This window comes from Apium graveolens, chromosome 4, assembly GCF_009905375.1.
Source record: "Apium graveolens cultivar Ventura chromosome 4, ASM990537v1, whole genome shotgun sequence".
Taxonomy (NCBI): domain Eukaryota; kingdom Viridiplantae; phylum Streptophyta; class Magnoliopsida; order Apiales; family Apiaceae; genus Apium; species Apium graveolens.
The window spans coordinates 98,567,668-98,587,751 of NC_133650.1; the positions used below are offsets into that span (position 1 = coordinate 98,567,668).

Below are 20,084 nucleotides of genomic sequence, written 5' to 3' on the forward strand. Positions count from 1 at the left end.
AGTCACGTGTTTTCCTTTGGCATCTCTGTATCAGTTCTATGTCATCGCTAATCTTAATTTAATTTCAATAAAATGTGGTATGGACCAATGTCTTTGCAACATGATGCAAAGCCTTTATGTGATTGATTTTAACATCTTGTTATATTAGTATATCTCTATGGTCTCGAAGTACATGAGATAATGGACCATAAGCGTTTGAGTCCAACATCTAAAACATAATAGGGTTTCCAGTAAGCATGATAGGGAGATGCTTATCCCGTTAGTGCCCTAGTTGATCAATAACTCAAGTTGGCGAAAGGTCTCCTTGCACTTGGGCAAGGTAAATTGAGGAGCAGTTGTTTAGGGCATAAATTGCTATTTAACTTGTTTAATAAAATTATGCATGGGAAACATGACTTGATATATTGAAGACATGTCTATGTGAGTATATATATAACTTCATTACAAAACATCGCAGGTGGGACTGCCCAGGACCTACGATATTCAAGTTCATGTCTGGTGTCACATTTCAATTCAAGTTCACAGCTGTATCAGTGTTCCATTCTCCACAAGTGATACATGAAGAGATGATATGTCTAAGTTACAGCTAATATCTTCCTTCATAAGTTGTAAGTGATTCGAGTTTGAATAAAATCTATTTTTACTTTAGCAATGATTTTTGCTAGGTCGTTTTGTAATGACAATCCAAATACTATTTGGTTTTCTTGCATTTGTCGATTATATGTATTTACACAATTGAAGTAATTCTGACTTCTTCACAGTAAGGAGAAAAATTGTTTTTTCAAGCAGTAGTGGATAATGGAAATTGATGGAAAAAAGTTTTTTGAATCCATGAACTAAGAACTGCTTTCTTTCTGCTTGAAATTCTGAAAACAAATAATAACAATAATAATGCATGCTGTATATATTTATTATATTTTCAAATAAACCTGCATATATACTATCATGGAGTGCTGGTACTGCTTGCATGTGTTATATAATTTACAACACAAGACTCCCCACCACATTAGACAATGTCAAGAACTGTCTGCCACTTGTAGCCAGTCAATTTTCTATGTGGATATTGGGATATTCAATCACCCCTTACTCTTTTCACTTATGACAGTTTTTATGTAACTAAAATAGATTTTACTGCTAGAGCCCTATATATTAGTATATTTACAGTACTTAGTACCCTGTCTCTCTCTGTATACAACATGCATCTCTACTTCTGGATTTATTAGCCTATCTCACATAAGATGTGTTTATTGATAAGTAATACTCTACTTTCAAAGCATGTGGCTGGTGGCATGTTAGTGTGTAGTTTGGATTGTATTATATCCTGATTGTTTAATGATTGAGCACATTCAAGTCAGTTAGACGTTAGATTATAACTCTCCTTAGTTTAGACTATAAAACTTCCCTTGATATATAGATAAATATTAGATTATCAAGAAGTCAAGTTGAGGTCTACCTACCTTGATTTATTTGGTAGGTTGCAGTACTAATACACCTCTTGTCCCAGTTCCTTTTCTTTGCTCAGTTTCATATGGTGCTGTACCTAGGACAAATCTATATTATTATGTGGTTTTATGTAATTTATAAAAATCTGGTAAATTTGCTTGCATGATATTTAAAAAAGACTTAACAGTCTATGCATCTAGAATCATATTTACGTATACGGGATATCGTGCATGTGCTTGTTCTTCCTTTCTTCTTGTTTATTTCTAATAATGTGAAGAACCTGGTATTATTAGCTAAAATTCAAGATCCTGGTGCTAATGAGTACATTGGTCAGTATTCACCAATATGAATAATTTTTCAAACTATAAGCTAAAACTTCAAGGTCCTGGTGCGAATGAGTACATTGATTTGGTCAGCATTCACAAAATGAATAATTTTTCAAAAGACAAGGTATCAGGATGATGTCTGCTTGTTTGAATAACTATATCTATATAGATGCAATTAGGTTGTATATGGCAATCATATTCATTCTTGTAGTTGTATGAAGTATACCGCAGAATACATAAATTATTCGTAATATCAACATAAATAACTACAACACTTTCAATTTTGATTATAAAGTTAAGGTTGAAAGGATGTAGAGAATAGAGGGTTGTGTAGGCATGTGGAAAAAGTTAGGTGGTCACATTGTCGATAGATTCTTACTTCTTAGTTCCTATGAAACTGGCTAAAGTGACCAACTAAAACTAAATGCTATTGCAAATTTGCAATTAGCCATCTTCTTGGCACTATGTTTCAAGAATGTGGTGCCCCAACAGGCAGCCATGATAGGCACATGATGTCCCACTAGATCACTAATTCACCATACATGTGCATTAACCCATATTATTATTTTCTAACATGCTAATTGCTAACTAACTAATCCCATTCAGAAGGATCTTACTCTTAATTCTTTATCCTTTTAGGTATGCAATTATTCAGATGTTGACATATAATGCACTTCTCCTTTAGATTGCTTAATTAGAGCTCTAAAAGGGACTCAAGATTGTGTAACCACCAAACTAGCTATAAGCTAGAAAGTGGTAGTTCCATTGATTTTAGGGATTCATTCTATAAGATGTATAGTTTTAAATTCCATCCCCTCTTTGTTATCAACCAAAGAGAGGGATATGAATAATTTTATACATCTATCTTGAGGTTAAGGAAACCGACATTTAAAGTAACTTGCCAAAAACTAAAGAAACCTACTTTAAAGGTTGAAGACCCGGATTTATCAACTAATAAAAACACACATTATAGATATTGATGTGCTTTCTGCATTGAGCAAGATCATGTGGCGAGGAAAACTTAGTAGCCAAGTTGCATTCAAATTTATTGCCTTGTTTATGGCTTTAAAACACATCAACTGATGGACTTTTGGCCAATTTTTATTATTTATGCATTCCCTATGACATTACACCTTTTGCTATTTTGTGCCTTTGCGTGTATGAATGGAAACTTATTTGGCATGGTGTAGTGGTATCTGTTTACATATGATTCATAATGCACTTGGCTTAACTAGATTTCTTCTTTTGTAGTATAGATCATTAAGATTGGTGAAAAGTCTATGACAAATATATAATTCCATACACCCAAGTGGTTGGCTTGGATCCTTGGACTTTTAAGTTTTTAAGTCATGTAGTGCACATGGAGATTTTGTTTTTTGCTTCCCGTGTCATTCAAGTGTGTATTAGCATGTTTTTTTTACTATTAGCTATTGTGGAGTCATCAGTATTGCAAGATTAAGAGAACTTGAGAGGATTTTTTGGTCTGGACTTTAAAACCCCGTAATTTGCATTTGATGATAAGAGCTCAACACTTGCACAACCCTTTGTTGGCTAAGATGCAAAACTTGATCTACTGAATAACAATCAAATGCTAATTCACAACACGGCACATTATAAGATCCCCTGTGCAGTAAATAATTGAGATCCCCAGTTTCCCAAAAATGTACATAATAAGTAGTGAATGAAGGTGCTGTAGCTGAAGTTACAAAAACATGGATGTGTGTAGGCAAATATACATGTTCCACATGATGAGATGGTCCAGGGGTATTGACATAAGAGTGATGATAGAATTGGTTGTTAGTATCAACACCTACTCCTGTACACAACACAGACCATTGTCAAAAGTAGAATAATAGTTAGCATGGGTAGCAAGGACTTACAATCATCTACTTTTGTTCTTGATTCATTGTTAGGCATCATTTCTTGGCTGCTTCTTGTAGCAACAACTACTCTTTTAACTTTTTATCATTATAATGTTATCGTCCCTGCAATAATTCCTTGGTGTCCTTGCATATTGCCAAATTGTTCTTCGGGTTGTTTGTGGTGTGAAAATTTCGTTCTTGTTTAGAGAAAACGAATGCCAAAGGAAATAAATGTCATCTGGGGCAAAGCTGAAATTAGAGGGTGGATGCTAGATATCTCTATTTCAACAATGTCGTATATGTACCTTTGTTCGTGAAGCTAATTATTTAGTTGTTTGGTACTTCAAAGTAGAGAGGCAATCAGGACTTGAGCAGTCTTGTATAAATTGCAAGGTTCTAAACTCGTAAATCGTTCAGTTAAGTGTCTTCAAAAACCGAGTAATATCCGAATACTCGTTTTCAACTTACTCGACCGGCTCAACGGAGTTTTCGAATTGATGTCATTTCACTACTTTGTGTATATATTGCATTGGGACGACAACGATTCCTACGTGTAAACACTTATCTAGGTTTGTAAAATTAGTTGTGCGATATCTATCAAATTGGTTACGACGTAATATTGTGGTAACTTGATAATTTGGGATGATTTGTTCCCGTATATAATATATATTAATATCAAAAATTTCTGGGGGTTATTATTACCAATTTCTGGGGGTTATTATTATGGATCGTTTGTATATCTACACAACCCTAAAGAGGGAAGGCGAGGGAAGGTGCATGCATTTTCGTATTAATTAATATGGTTATTTTTTGCATGTAGTAAGCAATAGACAAAATCAAATTCATTATTTTAAATGAAATCATCTCTATAACCTCATACTAATTATACATCATAATCTCAGAAAACATTATTTTATAATGCTATCATACACAATCAGATTTAAATCAGAATATTTTACCTCTTACAATAGCTTTCTGGTCACCGGAAGTCTCAACTCACCCTTGCCCTATTATCCATAACGCTCTCCAGGCTCCTTTGGATATTCTTTGGCTGGATGCAGGAGTCCTCACACGGTCTCTTCCATATCGCTATTCTTCAAGATATTATTTTTCTGAACCAATTCTGATTGTATATAATACTTATAAAATAATCTGTTTCTATTATTATGATATATTCCTAGTAGAGTTTATAGAGAGTGAAGAAGTTTAGCCAGACATATTCAGAGAGAAAGAGAGAATTGAACTTCAGAAATTTTCAGATATCTTTTCCATTTCATGTCTGGACTTATTTATAGTAGTCTTTCTATATGGTTACAGATTACCGGGATAACCGGTTTCTTTTACATAATTACTAATAATTCAGGAATCTTTTCTTTTCTTTGTCTGTCATTTCTTCTTTTGTCGTCTCTTCATATTTTCTTCATCTTTATCTTTTGTGTCTGCCATGATATCTTGCAGGATCTGTCATCTTTTTCCAGGGAATCTGCTTTTTCTTTTCTTCTTTCTTCATCTTTGTCTGCCATGATATTTTTGGAATCTCCTGGTAATATAACTTTTTGGTTTTCACCATTCAATTTGCAGTGTTCTGGTGTATTACACCATTTTTGTATTATGCAAAGGGATCAGAATTCATCCCTTTGTTATCATCTCTATGGTTATAGAGATGATTTCATTTAAAATAATGAATTTGATTTTGTCTATTGCTTACTACATGCAAAAAATAACCATATTAATTAATACGAAAATGCATGCACCTTCCCTCGCCTTCCCTCTTTAGGGTTGTGTAGATATACAAACGATCCATAATAATAACCCCCAGAAATTGGTAATAATAACCCCCAGAAAATGGTATCAGAGCTAGTAATAGGCGGAAAATGAACAGTAAAACACTGTAGCAAAAGTAGCCGTGAATAGTAAACAGTGAATAGTAACTAATGAATAGTAAAAAGGAAATAAAATTTGATAGTTAAATGAGACCTCCGACAAGAATAAATAGAGAAAAGAATAAAAGATATAAATCTAAAATAATAGCAACTCTATTAATTTTATTTATGGTAGAAAACAAAGTAACACAACAGATGTGTAAGAAAATTTTATAAAGACAATTAATCTGACTTATGGAAGATTTAAGGATACGATCAATTCAGTATATAGCTGATAAAGAACCAACATATAATAGGCTAATAAATCAACATATTGAAAGTTGTAAGATAAGCATGCAAATAATAAATGAAAAATTAGATATTATAGCTATATTACAAACAATGTTGGAAGAAAGAGATGAAAAAATTAGGAGACTAGAGGAAGAAAAACTTTTATTAAAACGAGGAAAATTTATTAAAGAAACTAATTTAGAAATCGAAATAAAAGACTTAAAAGAAGTATTAACTGAACAATATAGATTAATAGACGATTTAAAACAAAAAATTAAAAAATGAATTGGACAGATCCAAATGCAATAACTAGAAATAATAGAAAACTAAAGCAATTAATAAAAAATCAAGAAAAATTAGAAATAGATCTGGAAAAATTACTCAAAAGAAAAAATAAAATAACATGGACAAGAGAGAATAACGAAGAAATTATGAGAATTTACCAACAACTTGGAAATATGATAATAACATTTAGAAATGATAAACTAAGAATACAAGGACTTAAAAGAATAATTTTAACAAATAATATAACTGGATAAAATACAGATGGATAAAATGTCATTAGAAGAAATAAGTGAAAAACAAGATATGTATTATCAAATGGATGAATACGAAGGAGGAACATCACAAACCCTAAGTTTTAAACCAGATATATATAATCAAATTCAAAGTGAAACAGAAGAATTAACAATAAAAAAGATATTCAAGACATCATATTTTGAAAGAAATAAGGAAGTTAGGTATATAGCCCAAAAACATGAGAATGTAATAGATATAGATACAATAAATGGAAAAACAAGAATAAATTTAATAACAGATGGATTAATAAAAAGAGAATTATCCAAATTAAAACAAAAGGAAGCAAATAAACTAAAAAACATATATTTTGGAGCAATAGAATTTACAATAAAAGCATATTTTCAGAAAAATATCGATACTCCTATACAGATATATGTATTGGATGATAGAATAATAGGAAATATACAAGATTCATTAATAGCAGTAATAAAAGGAAACTTGATATATCAGAAATTAAAATTTATAATACAACCCGATTTTAGTATATCACTAAGGGATGAAAATAAAGAAAGATCTTTAACATTATACTATAAGTTAGATGGAATAAAAATGCAAAAAGGAAGTAAAGTTATTAGTATAGAAACCAAAATGGTTTATGCTATGACTGGAAACCATCACGTAAAGAAACAAACGGAATTAGGAATAATAGTACCAAAGTTATATAATGATATATTAGAAAAAATTGAACATAAAGAAGAATCTCAAATAACAATCCCAGAAGAAATTACAATAGATTTTAGTAATAGACAAATGATTCCAAGGCAAAGAATTAAACCAATATTAGAAGGATCTAGATTAAGTTTTAGAAAAGAACAAAATCCTATAAGATTAATTAGATCAATGAGTATGACGAGTAGAAAGATAGATTTAATAAAAATAGATACTGATAGTTTGAAAATAAAAATAATAATATTTGACGAAACAATAACAAGAGACTGTATAGCAGAAATTAATACAGGAGCTACCAAAAGTTTTATTCATATAAGCAAGGTAAATGAAGAAAATTGTAAGTGGATAGAACCTCAGACTTACAGATATGCAGAAAATGATAGAGAAATATTTATTACTAAATGTACTAATTTAAAGTTTAAAATATTAGACTTGGAATATAATATAAATATAGGAGTAATAGAATATGATAGTTCGAGTGAATTATTATTAGGAAGCGACTTCTTAAAAATGATAAATTATAAAATTAATAATAATGGAATAAAGATAGTGGATCAAGGAAAAGAAAGATTTATAGAAAAACTATGAATATACAAGAAAAATTAAGGAATAAGAAAGAAAAGTTAAAGAAAATACAGAGTATGTTAGAAAGCGAAAAGATTCACAAATAAAATATTTAGAATATAAGGAAAGACAAACAAAGTTAGAAAATGATATTAAGAAATTAGAAGAACAGAGTAAAAATACTAGTAAATATTGGATAGATGTTGGAAATGGTTGGAAGAGGCGAATCAACAAATAATAAAATGTCAGACTCAGAATTTATAAAAAATTTATGGGAAGAAATAATAGTTAAGGAAAAACTAAATGCAATAATGAGATTGGTAGAAAAACAAGATAATCAAGAAAATTTGAGACAAATAATAAGAGAAGAGTTAACAAGCTTATGGAATAATTCTGAAATACCTACTTTAAAAATGATACTAGACAAGTTAATAAAATTAGAAGAAGGAAAACAAAAAATTATACCAGAAAAAGAAATTACAAATAAGCCAGAACTAAAAGCCATAAATGCATGGAGAAGAGTTAATGAGCCAATGATGATAGATATAAGTAAAATGAAACCTAATATATCTGAACCAATAGGAAAGGTATTAGATAATTTGGGACAACTTAGTAAAAAAGGAAAGTTCTAATGGGAACTAAAGAACAAAAAGAATATAACGTGATAACATTTTTAAAGAATCACGGAAAAGAAATTTTAGAAAGAGAAAAATATAAGTATGAACCATTAAAAAAGGAAACAACTAGTGAAAGCAAAGCTGAGTTTAAGATTGATACAACTGTGATAAAATATTTAAAGTCAAAATTAGAACAACAAAAGGAAGAAATAGAAGAAATAAGGACGGAGAATAAAAAATTACGATTAAATACTAATGAAGAATGGTTAGAAAAATATAAAAAATATAAAAATAAATATAAAGAAACTAAAAAGGAACTAAAAGATGTAAAAAGAGATTTAAGACAAACAAAAAAGGAATTAAATGAAAAAACAGAAGAAAATAAAAAAGAAATAGAAATATTGAAAAGGCAATTAAATAAGTTAAAAGGAAAAAAAGAAGATACAAGTGAAGTTTCTAGTACTGTATCTACAAATAATAATACAAGTACTAGTGAATTGGAACAAGATAATTTAGGAAAAACGGTGAATATAATAGAAGAATATAACAGTAGTTATGAGGAAAATTCTGAAATGGAAATAGAAAATAAAAATATAATAGAAGCTTTAGAAAGAATGAAAAATGTAAATGCAGTAATAAAACAAGAATCGAATAGTGACCAAGAAGATAAAGATAATTATACTGATATAGAAACTGAAGGAATAAAAAATGAGGAAATGGATAACTACCCAGAAGAAGAAGTAACCGACCATAATATGGAAGTTATAACAAGATATAGGAACACGATACCAAAACACATACCAATAGGACAACATAATGAATTTAAAGAATTTATAGGATCAATGTCACAAGGCGTAAACTTGAATGGATACTTTTTAGACTTAGATAATGTATATGAAGAACAAGAAATTAGCAGGAGAATTACTGATTGGAATTTAGGAATGTATATAGCATTAATGAATTCTACTCATACAGATGAGTTAGAATATACTTATAACTTGATCTCAAAAACGTTAATTGGAAAGGTAGCATATTGGATAGAATCCATAGAATATCAGTTAAAAACTGAAGTACTAAGGTATGCAACGGATTGGAAATCAATGTTACAAATATTTGATATGATATTAAAAAGAGAATTCTTAGGAGAACCTTGGATAGTAGCTAGAGACCAAGTTTTAATAGAAAGAAAAATAGAAATAATAATGAATCTAAATAACATGAAATGCTGTAAAATTAACAAGTTACCAGAATATACTATAAGTTTTACTAAATTCTTTTATGAAGCTAGATTCTTACCCGAAGAAGGACATATATATCAACAATTATATTATGATCATTTACCAGAACCTTATAATACTGAGATAACTAAGGAATATAATAAGTTAGAACCTCGTGAGAACACTCTGGGTGAAAGAATAAGAGTACTAAGAGGATATCTAATGAGAAAATGTGAAGAATATAGGGTACAACAGAAGGTTAAAAAGGATAAAAAACTAGGATTAAGAGAAATATGTGGATTCACTGAAAGAAGATTAGTATTTGGATGTGAAGATAAAAAACCCTATAGGAACTATAAGAAGAGGTATAATAAGAAAAAATCATATGATAAGTACAGAAGCAAACAAAATAGAAATAATTATCCTTATAAATACAACAGATATAAGAGAAAAAGATTTAGGAAATTTAGAAATACACCAGAAAATAGGAGAAGATACAAAAATAAGAGAAAGTTTAGAAGAAAACCTTTTAAAAAGAAAGATATAAGTGAATGTAAATGTTGGAATTGTAATGAAAAAGGACATTATGCTAATAAATGTCCTAAACTGAAAGAAAAGAAAGTAAAATATATAAATACATCACAATTCATAATGGATATAGAACAAATTAAAGAAGATGACAATAGATGGTATGAATATGAAGAGTTTTATATTAGTGAAACTGATAATGAAATAAACTTTATAAATTATGAATCATCTAGTGAAAGCAATTGGGAGGAATGGTAGCAATATACATAGAAGCAGATGTAGAATATAAAAAATATAAATTCCTAAAACAAAAAATATTTATAGATAGTGGAGCAGATCTATGTCTAGTAAAAAAGGAAGTTTTAGCTTCATATAGATGGGAAAAATCTAATGCACATAGAACTAGGGTATCAGGATTTAATGAACAAAAGAAGGAATTAGATGTAATAGCAAAAAACATGAGAATAAAGCTAAATAAAACATTATTCAGTTTACCTATTGTATATCAGAATAAGATGAAGCAATCTATATTATTAGGAAATAACTTTTTAGATTATTTTAAAACACATATAGTAACTTCAAATACCCTATCATTACAAACTCCGTGTAATAAGTGGATAGTATTAAAAAGAATTATGCCAATAAGTACTATAAATACTATAAGAATAAACAATCTAAAAATAGAAAGAAATAATAATCTACAAGAATTAACTAAAAAATATAATAATTTATTAAAATCCAACTTCGGAGAAAATCCTATGAGGTTATGGGATAAGGAAAAGATATATGCTGAAATAAAATTATTAAACCCTAATGATATAATAAGATCTAAACCTATAAGGTATAGCCCTTCAGACCAAAAAGAATTTGATAATCAAATCAATGAATTATTAAAACTAAAATTAATACAAGAAAGTAAAAGTCCACATAGTAGCCCGGCTTTCCTTGTAATAAAACATAATGAACAGAAAAGGGGAAAAGCCCGTATGGTAATAGACTATAGAGAATTAAATAAGAAAACTATATTTGATGGATATTTCTTACCATACAAAAGAAATCTTATAAATAGACTAGGAAATAAGAAATGGTTTAGTAAATTTGATTGTAAAAGTGGATTTTGGCAAATAAAATTAACCAAAGAATCAAGACCTTTAACAGCCTTTAGTGCTCCGCAAGGACATTATGAATGGATAGTATTACCCTTTGGATTAAAAAATGCGCCACAAATATTTCAACGAAGAATGGACCAAATCTTTAGGAAATTAAAAGATTTATGTATAGTATATGTAGACGATATATTAATATATAGTGAAACTCTAGAAGAACATATAAAACATTTAGAGCAATTTATAAAAACAATAGACCAGCATGGAATATTACTGTCTGAAAAGAAATCTGAAATATTTAAGAATAAGATAGAATATTTAGGATACAAAATAGATAAAGAAGGTATACAATTACAAGACCATATAGTAACAAAGATTGTAAATTTTAAGGACAAATTAGAAAATAAAAAAGAGGTACAACAATTTTTAGGAATAATAAATTATGCCTCAGATCATATTAAAGACTTACCTAAATTAAGAAAACCATTACAGGAACTAACAAAAAATAAACCTTTTGGATGGACAAAAGAACATGAAAATTGTATAAAAATTCTTAAGGAAAAGGTGAAAGATTTACCAAAACATAGAATACCCATAGAAACAGATCATTTAGAATTATATACTGATGCTAGTGATATAGGATGGGGAGCAGTCCTAATAGCATATGAGAAGGATGACATAGATAAAGAAAATACACATATATGTGGATATGCAGGAGGAACTTGGAAACCTAATGAATCAAACTACCACATAAATGAAAAAGAACTATTAGCTGTAAAATATGGGATTAAAAAGTTTCATTATCATTTATTACCTGTTAAATTTGTAGTAAGAACAGATAATACTCAAGTAAAAGCCTTTATTACTAATAAAATAGAATTATTACCAGAATTAAATAAAAGAAGAAAATGGCAATCTTTTTTCTGTTGTTATGATTTTGTAATAAAAAATATATCAGGAACAAAAAATGTGTTAGCTGACTATCTTAGTAGAGAAAATAAACAATGAAAATAGAATATACAAGAAGACAAGCTCAACCATGGAAAATCATATCGGGATCTTTAATAATATGGACTACTACTTCAGAAGCTGTAGAATTTATAAAAAATTTTGCTCTTGAAGGATTAGATGAAAATAATACAGAAAAACTAGAAGAAGCATACAAAGGATTTCTAGAAATAGAAAAACACATTGGTTATTATTTCACTCCTAATAGAAGGTATATTGATGAATTATTAATATCAATTATTAGAAAATTAAATACCATTGAATGTCATGCATTTTGTTTTTGTAAAGGGAAAATTTAATTGTTTGTTGCTCTTAGCAGGATATGGAAAATTTTGAGAAATATATCACTGATGTCACTTCTCATATCTCAACCAATAATGATAAAATCACCAAACTCCAAAAGGAGATAGAAACCCTGATTCAGGAGAACCAACATTTTCTGAAACAAATTATGGAAGCTATAAAAGACAAAACAACTCTACAAGCTTCAGTTGCAATCCCTACAATAAAACCTATAACATTTTCATCAAAGCTTGTAACCATGCCATCACCTTCAACCAACATATCAACTACTCTGTCAAATTTATCAATGAGTGATAGGCTGAAACACTCACCTGAGATAGTGAAAACATATGAGCAAATGATGAAATATTATGATTATAAATCTAACCCTGATGTTTGCAGACTGACAAAATCTACAAAATATCCCAGATATATTTGTTGTGAAAATGCAAAACCTGACATAGTCTATAACCTGTTTATACATGGTTTTGTTGACAAGATCTTAACAAATGAAACCATGTATTGTATATCAAAGCTACCAAGTATAATTGTCAAATCCGTGGAAGCTATGATACGGGAAATGGGAGCAGGCTCATATGGAATACAAGTTTTTGATGCATCAACCGATCTAGTTGGAAAACCCATAATAATATGTCAACTATTTAAATTGGGAAGGAATATGGCAGATATTGTGGGAGAAACCAAAAGCTTGAAATTGCCAAATCCCTGTGATATTAACAAATTCCAGGAATGGTTATGTGAAAAACGAGCCATTGGACTAGCTACCCTCAGGTCCAAAATACAAGATATACTACGAGCTCGGAAAGCTATAATTATTTCTGAAAGCCATGGTGGAGGTTTCACCGAAAGTATAATAACCTTATATTATGATAATATTACACAAAATTCAGGAACTATGGCATTAGAGATAATGCTTGATAAAATAGAAAACCTGAAATATAATCATGCAAAACATACTACTGAATATTATCAAAGAATAACAGGTCCTCGAAAGAGACCTATTATCAGTCTAAAAGATGATAACAAAGGGATGAATTCTGATCCCTTTGCATAATACAAAAATGGTGTAATACACCAGAACACTGCAAATTGAATGGTGAAAACCAAAAAGTTATATTACCAGGAGATTCCAAAAATATCATGGCAGACAAAGATGAAGAAAGAAGAAAAGAAAAAGCAGATTCCCTGGAAAAAGATGACAGATCCTGCAAGATATCATGACAGACACAAAAGATAAAGATGAAGAAAATATGAAGAGACGACAAAAGAAGAAATGGCAGACAAAGAAAAGAAAAGATTCCTGAATTATTAGTAATTATGTAAAAGAAACCGGTTATTCCGGTAATCTGTAACCATATAGAAAGACTACTATAAATAAGTCCAGACATGAAATGGAAAAGATATCTGAAAATTTCTGAAGTTCAATTCTCTCTTTCTCTCTGAATATGTCTGGCTAAGCTTCTTCACTCTCTATAAACTCTACTAGGAATATATCATAATAATAGAAACAGATTATTTTATAAGTATTATATACAATCAGAATTGGTTCAGAAAAATAATATCTTGAAGAATAGCGATATGGAAGAGACCGTGTGAGGACTCCTGCATCCAGCCAAAGAATATCCAAAGGAGCCTGGAGAGCGTTATGGATAATAGGGCAAGGGTGAGTTGAGACTTCCGGTGACCAGAAAGCTATTGTAAGAGGTAAAATATTCTGATTTAAATCTGATTGTGTATGATAGCATTATAAAATAATGTTTTCTGAGATTATGATGTATAATTAGTATGAGGTTATAGAGATGATTTCATTTAAAATAATGAATTTGATTTTGTCTATTGCTTACTACATGCAAAAAATAACCATATTAATTAATACGAAAATGCATGCACCTTCCCTCGCCTTCCCTCTTTAGGGTTGTGTAGATATACAAACGATCCATAATAATAACCCCCAGAAATTGGTAATAATAACCCCCAGAAATTTGTTCCCGTATATAATATATATTAATATCAAAATTTGATTCAAAAAATTACGCAGCTCAAATTTATGGGGACAAATTCTTAACTAATAAATCTCCGGACCCTATGCAAGCCTATCAATTGCGCGATAAGCCACCAAACATCACTGTGTTTGGTAGCGCAAAGAAGACTATTGAGGGTGTACGTACGATTTGCTTTAATCTCCATTGATTCTTAGGTGTCTTGCAAGGCAGCACGCTCGACAAGTTGAATAAATTCAATATCATCACTTTAATGTACTGCTTCCAATATTGCACAATTAATTCATTTTTGCCGTTAGAAATTAGGTTCTACTTGACCTGAATTTCTTTCTTCGTACAAGTAATTATTAAATGTGTGCTCTGTACAAGTACTTGAATATTGATCATTGTCAGTTAAGCTAAATTTGAACATTGCAACCGGGTCGGGTCGTATCTTTTGTCCGTATAAATTGGTAGTTTTTGATTATATTTGCCATGTATATACTTCATAACTTTTGTCATCATGAAATGTGACCTATACATGCATAAACGTCTACAAATTAAAACAAAATTATTAAGAACAAATTCTGAGAACACATTTGAAATAAATAACACAACTTACGTATAAATATTAAATATATGATGATAATAAAGATCCCAGAATATTACAACGGCAACTCACAAGAAATTAGGGATTTTGATATGGTTCTTTGTTGAGAGCCCACTAACAATAAGAAGCCGTTTAAAACATAAGACTATAAAATGATAAACAAGATTAAAAAAAGAGAGTCTAATATGTTTTGAAATAAACTCTCATTATCACTCTTGCTCATCGAAAATGAAATTTCTTAGAACGGCACCTCAACCTACTTGTTTAACGTTAACCGGAATTCCGACGTTGACATGCACATGTGAAAATATGATAGCGCTGACTGACTTTCACTTTATACAACTAAATATGTCAACTTCATTTTTTCCAAGTGCAGTACAAGTTTATTTACCTAGGGTCTAGCCCCTATCTTATTCATCAACAATAGCCTATACTTCATTTAAAACATTATTAATAAATAAAAACTAGAGATTTTTTACCATAGAAATTTCGAATTACGACACTGGGGATGTATTATGTAATAACAAGTCCAATACTAAAATTAAAATGACTATAATTATTTCTATGATTTGTGACCAAAAATGTATTTTGATATTGAAAAAAAAATTAACACCAATGTTAATTTTATTTTATAACCAAATATTTCTAAATTTAATAAAATTTTGTCTCTCTCTTGAATTCCATTTAAAACAAACCAACATACAATTCACTTATTTCATGATGCGGCAAAAACAGCTATAAATATCTTTAGTCTTAATATTTAAACTAACTATCTATTTATACATTTATAAGACCAAGTATAATTATACATTGGAGTAGAATTTTCATTTATGCATTTATAAAACCAAATATAACCAAGTATTGGAGTAGAATTTTTTTGCTTTGGTCATATATTATAGCTATACCTTCAAGACCAACTATAACTATGCACCTGAGTTGCTCTAAATTATAGCTCGCTGAAATGTTAACTGAAGCAGAAGCAGGGTATTTTTCTGTATTGCAGATAATGTAAGCATTTAGTGTGTGATACTGAATTAGTTATTAAAAATTTAGAAACAAATGGATGGTATAATTCCCGTTATGTACATTTTAACTATTGGATTATGAACACATTCATGAAAACATGGAGCTAGACCTGCTGGTAAATTGGAGTACAGTAGTTGCTTCATTTCTTGGAATATTACATTACAAATACTAAGAGCAACTCTTATGGGGAGCAATTCTAACGGGGTTCCCTATTTTGAACCCCTAAAATATAAAAATTATAATAGATTACCTAAAATATACGGGATCAAAAAGTTATTTTACTTCAATGAGATTACCAATATCAATATCAATCCCTTATAATTTAAAAAATAATATATATTGAATATTTTTTAAGTAATATATGTAAAAATTGTGAGGATTGGAGTAAATATAAGTTGTATTATAGGAAATTAGCGACAATGTGATATTTTAGGGGCTTGCTTTTCTCGCCCCTCTAAACAAGGGGTTTCATTTCCTCTCACCTAAAAATTTTAGGCAAGGGAGTAATGGTTGGAGAAATTTTGAAGTAAAACCCCTAAAACTGTCCTCATATATACATATTATAGGCAAGGGAGATGATTCATTGGAGTTGCACTAATACAATGTATGATAGCACTATGCCGTAGGTTGACCACCTATTTCCTTAGATGAATATGTGATAATATTTCGAGCTTAATCTAAGCCAAGTGCTTCTACCTAATTCACTAGATGAAATCGACAGTGTAAAGTAATAATTTGCATCACAGGAAATTGTAATTCAATGATTTAAACGAGTCCAGTCTACTAATAGCTTCAGATTAAATACACTAAAATTTATTAAAAAATTTATTAACTTCAGTGAAATGTATATATGTTCATTTTGCGAATTAATATCAAAATACATTATTTGAATCTCAACAGTGTCCGCAATTAAAGCGCACCCAAGGTCTATTTGCTATATATATTCACTAATTGTGCTAAAGATCCTTCTACAATACGATAAGGCACAAGAGGCCCATATAGCCCAAAAGGCACATATAATTCGTCAGGTTCAAGTCCACATTAAAATATCCCTAGCTCTTACAAATACTTATTTTCCCCCTTCCACTATGTAAGTATGTTCAAAAAACATGAGACCAGCTAAATAAATCTCTTATTAGAAACTATGTTGGAAATAAACTACCCACAGAACTGGCTCAACTACATGCAAGTGAATAACTTGGCCTCTTTGTCTAGGCTTACCCAACCTTGAACCAAAATCAATTGCAAAAATTACTTAAAAACTATTTACAGTCTCAAAATAATGAAAAAAAGGACAGAATACAGAAGCAAGCCATATATATATCTGTATAATTAATATGAGATCTAGAAAAGATTATGGTGGTGAATATCAAATAGCAAAAGAATGCAACTTTTACATCCAAATGAATAGACAAATGTCCAAGTAACTTTCTTCCCCAGCAAACCCCCTTCGTAGTTGGTACAGTGCAGAACATCATAAAAGAAAAATTAGGGTGTAGAAGAAAGCCACTAACCAAAAAACATTTTTGAAGTGAACACAACATCTGAATACTAGTATGAAGAGCTTTCTTTTGCTAATTCTAAGTTCTATAAAAAGATTACATATATAGATTACCAATGAAATGTATGAAGAAACTTCTTTTGCTAAGTTTTATAAATAGATTATATATAGATTACAGATGACATGTATGGAGAGCTACTAGTAAACACCTTCTAGGGAATAAAAGATAAGGAAGGAGTTATCAGCGAAACTTCCATAAGAATTCATATTGGCCTCCTATGAATCAGATTAAGCACCAGTTTTAAGCTTATCTGGGATTAATGGAGGCACTCTTACTGAATTATGCTTATATCAACTCTGGCATGCAGAGGCTGTGATATATTTTCACTAGGAAAAAAATGTAATATAAATCACCTACTTATATCAAACTGTAATCAAAACATAGTGTCACTAGTGTCACTGATCAACACTGGTGAATGAATTTGCAATTTAACACTTCTAAAACTTTGAAAAGACAATATATTATTACTCGGCAAACAGATTCTAAATCACTTTACATCAAAGCTCCAAAGATGTTTACCACATGTACTAAAAACTCAATCAATACAACAGATTGAACTTGAGTGTCAAGAAAACATTACAAACTTCAAATGAAAGAGCAGATCATTAATTAAAAAAACAAACACAAGAATCCTTTTAGTGCATCTCTTTCAAGGAGTCTAAACTTCACACTATATATTACCTAGGCTTTGCTTAACAATGTTAGACATTACAACAACCACAGGAGTCAATTAAGTATTGATGAAATTTGGAATGTGTGAAAGAGCTTAAACACTACTCTGAACTTAAAAGTACATTAATAATGAGACAACGAGACAGAGCAAAGCAAATTAAGGTAAATTTGACAGTCATTTATCATGGAAACATAAAATTAAGTCTAAGACACTGCATATCAATCATCACAATTGTTTACAACAAGGATAATAAAACCCTAGTTATAACAAACAAAAAGTAACAAATACCGAGTCAATTCGCTACTACAATCTCAAAATTAAACATAAGTGCAAGTAAAATAATAATACACCAGCGAGCAGATGCAAATACTCCTTAAAGCAGCAGCATCCTCTCTAAAACCCTAGCTTGGTTCTGCGCCAGTGTCTGCGCTTAGCATTGTACCTGTACACCGAACATCATAAATAAACAAATCACATACAACAATTAAATTACAATAACATATATAAATATATACATATATACTAAAATATAAATAAAATGAAACGATTAAAATTCAATATAATTATAGCAATTTTAATGAGAGATATATATGTGTGTGTATAACCTGATGGTGTTGTCAGTACGCATACGGATCCAGTGAGGAATGGGACGGTTCTGCCTCATCTTCTTCGCCAGCTTCTTCTTGATGATGAATGTCTTGTGTGACGGCTGTGTCAAATCAAATACATAATCAGTCTGTTAGTTAACACAAATCGAGAGAGAGAGAGAGATGGCGAGAGAGAGAGAGATGGCGAGCAAGGGAGAGAGAGATGGCGAGGCGCACCATCTTGCGTTGTGGAGAGAAAACGCGGCTCCGCTGCAAAAACACAAATGGAGGAACTGTGAAACCCTAGCCTTTAACTTTAAAAGAACCTCACTCTAAATGTACATTGGCGGCCCATGAGTACTCTGTATTTGGGCTGGTTGGCTTTGATCCATTTCATCTATCTGGATCGCTCGCCCACTTTCTAATTCCCTTTTCACTCTTTTCTTTTCTTTCCTTTTCATTTTATTCGTTATTATTATAAAATCTTTAATATATATATATATATATATATATATATATAGCAGTGTTTCAGAAATCGGAAATCAGACTAAATCGGTTATTATAAAATCTCTAATATATATATAGCACTGTTTTAGAAATCGGAAATCGGACTAAATCGGTTCAGCTATCGATTTATGATTTATCAGAAATCGGGATTTTTCGGAATATGAAATCGGATATATTTTAATAAAATTTTCAAATATATATATATATGTATTAAATATATGTTGGGTCACATATTTTAATACTAAACTCAATTGGGCCTTATAGGGATATGGACAAGAAGCTAATGGTCCATGTGATTTTTTTTACTAGGTTGTTAAAATAATTGTACTACCTCTGTTGTACTTCTCAGTTGTACTTCTCAGTTGTACACCAGTAATAGTAGTACAGTACAACCTTGTTATATGTGTCTTTCACTCTTTCCAATTAAAAAAACATGAGTTTTAGACTCTTTATATCACGTCATCTCTCTTCTCCCTCGTGCCTTTCCATCCCTTCCCTTCATTACTCCTTTGTCTTTGTCGTCATATTTTCAATCGAAAGTTATGTTTCACTGTCTAAAGTTTTAATCTTCTTCTCTTTCTCTTTTTAATTTCTCATTAAATCACACCCTAAATTATTAAGCTGAAAGAACTTGTGTAATGTTGTGTTTATGAGATTCCTTGTATGTATAAAAGTTGACCCGATTTTCCCGATTCTTAACCCGAATTTTGACCGACTTCAACTATACGTATAATGAAGCGATTTTGGAGAATTATGTCGGCAACT

The 20,084-nt window shown here is 30.3% G+C and overlaps 1 protein-coding gene and 1 non-coding gene across 2 annotated transcripts; both read right to left on the bottom strand.

The window, feature by feature from the left end:
• Positions 1-17,672: 17,672 nt before the first annotated feature.
• Positions 17,673-17,809, bottom strand: LOC141722803 (small nucleolar RNA snoR83). Its single transcript, XR_012575805.1, has one exon. It is a non-coding gene; the product is annotated as a small nucleolar RNA snoR83 (small nucleolar RNA).
• A 608-nt stretch (positions 17,810-18,417) lies between these two features.
• On the bottom strand, positions 18,418-19,195 carry LOC141718529 (large ribosomal subunit protein eL39). Its single transcript, XM_074520912.1, has 3 exons — positions 19,050-19,195; positions 18,831-18,934; positions 18,418-18,667 (listed from the first exon to the last, which is right to left on the bottom strand). The coding sequence occupies exons 1-3, from the start codon at positions 19,050-19,052 to the stop codon at positions 18,619-18,621; spliced, it is 156 nt and encodes a 51-aa protein (XP_074377013.1). The 5' UTR covers positions 19,053-19,195; the 3' UTR covers positions 18,418-18,618.
• Between the last annotated feature and the right edge of the window lie 889 nt (positions 19,196-20,084).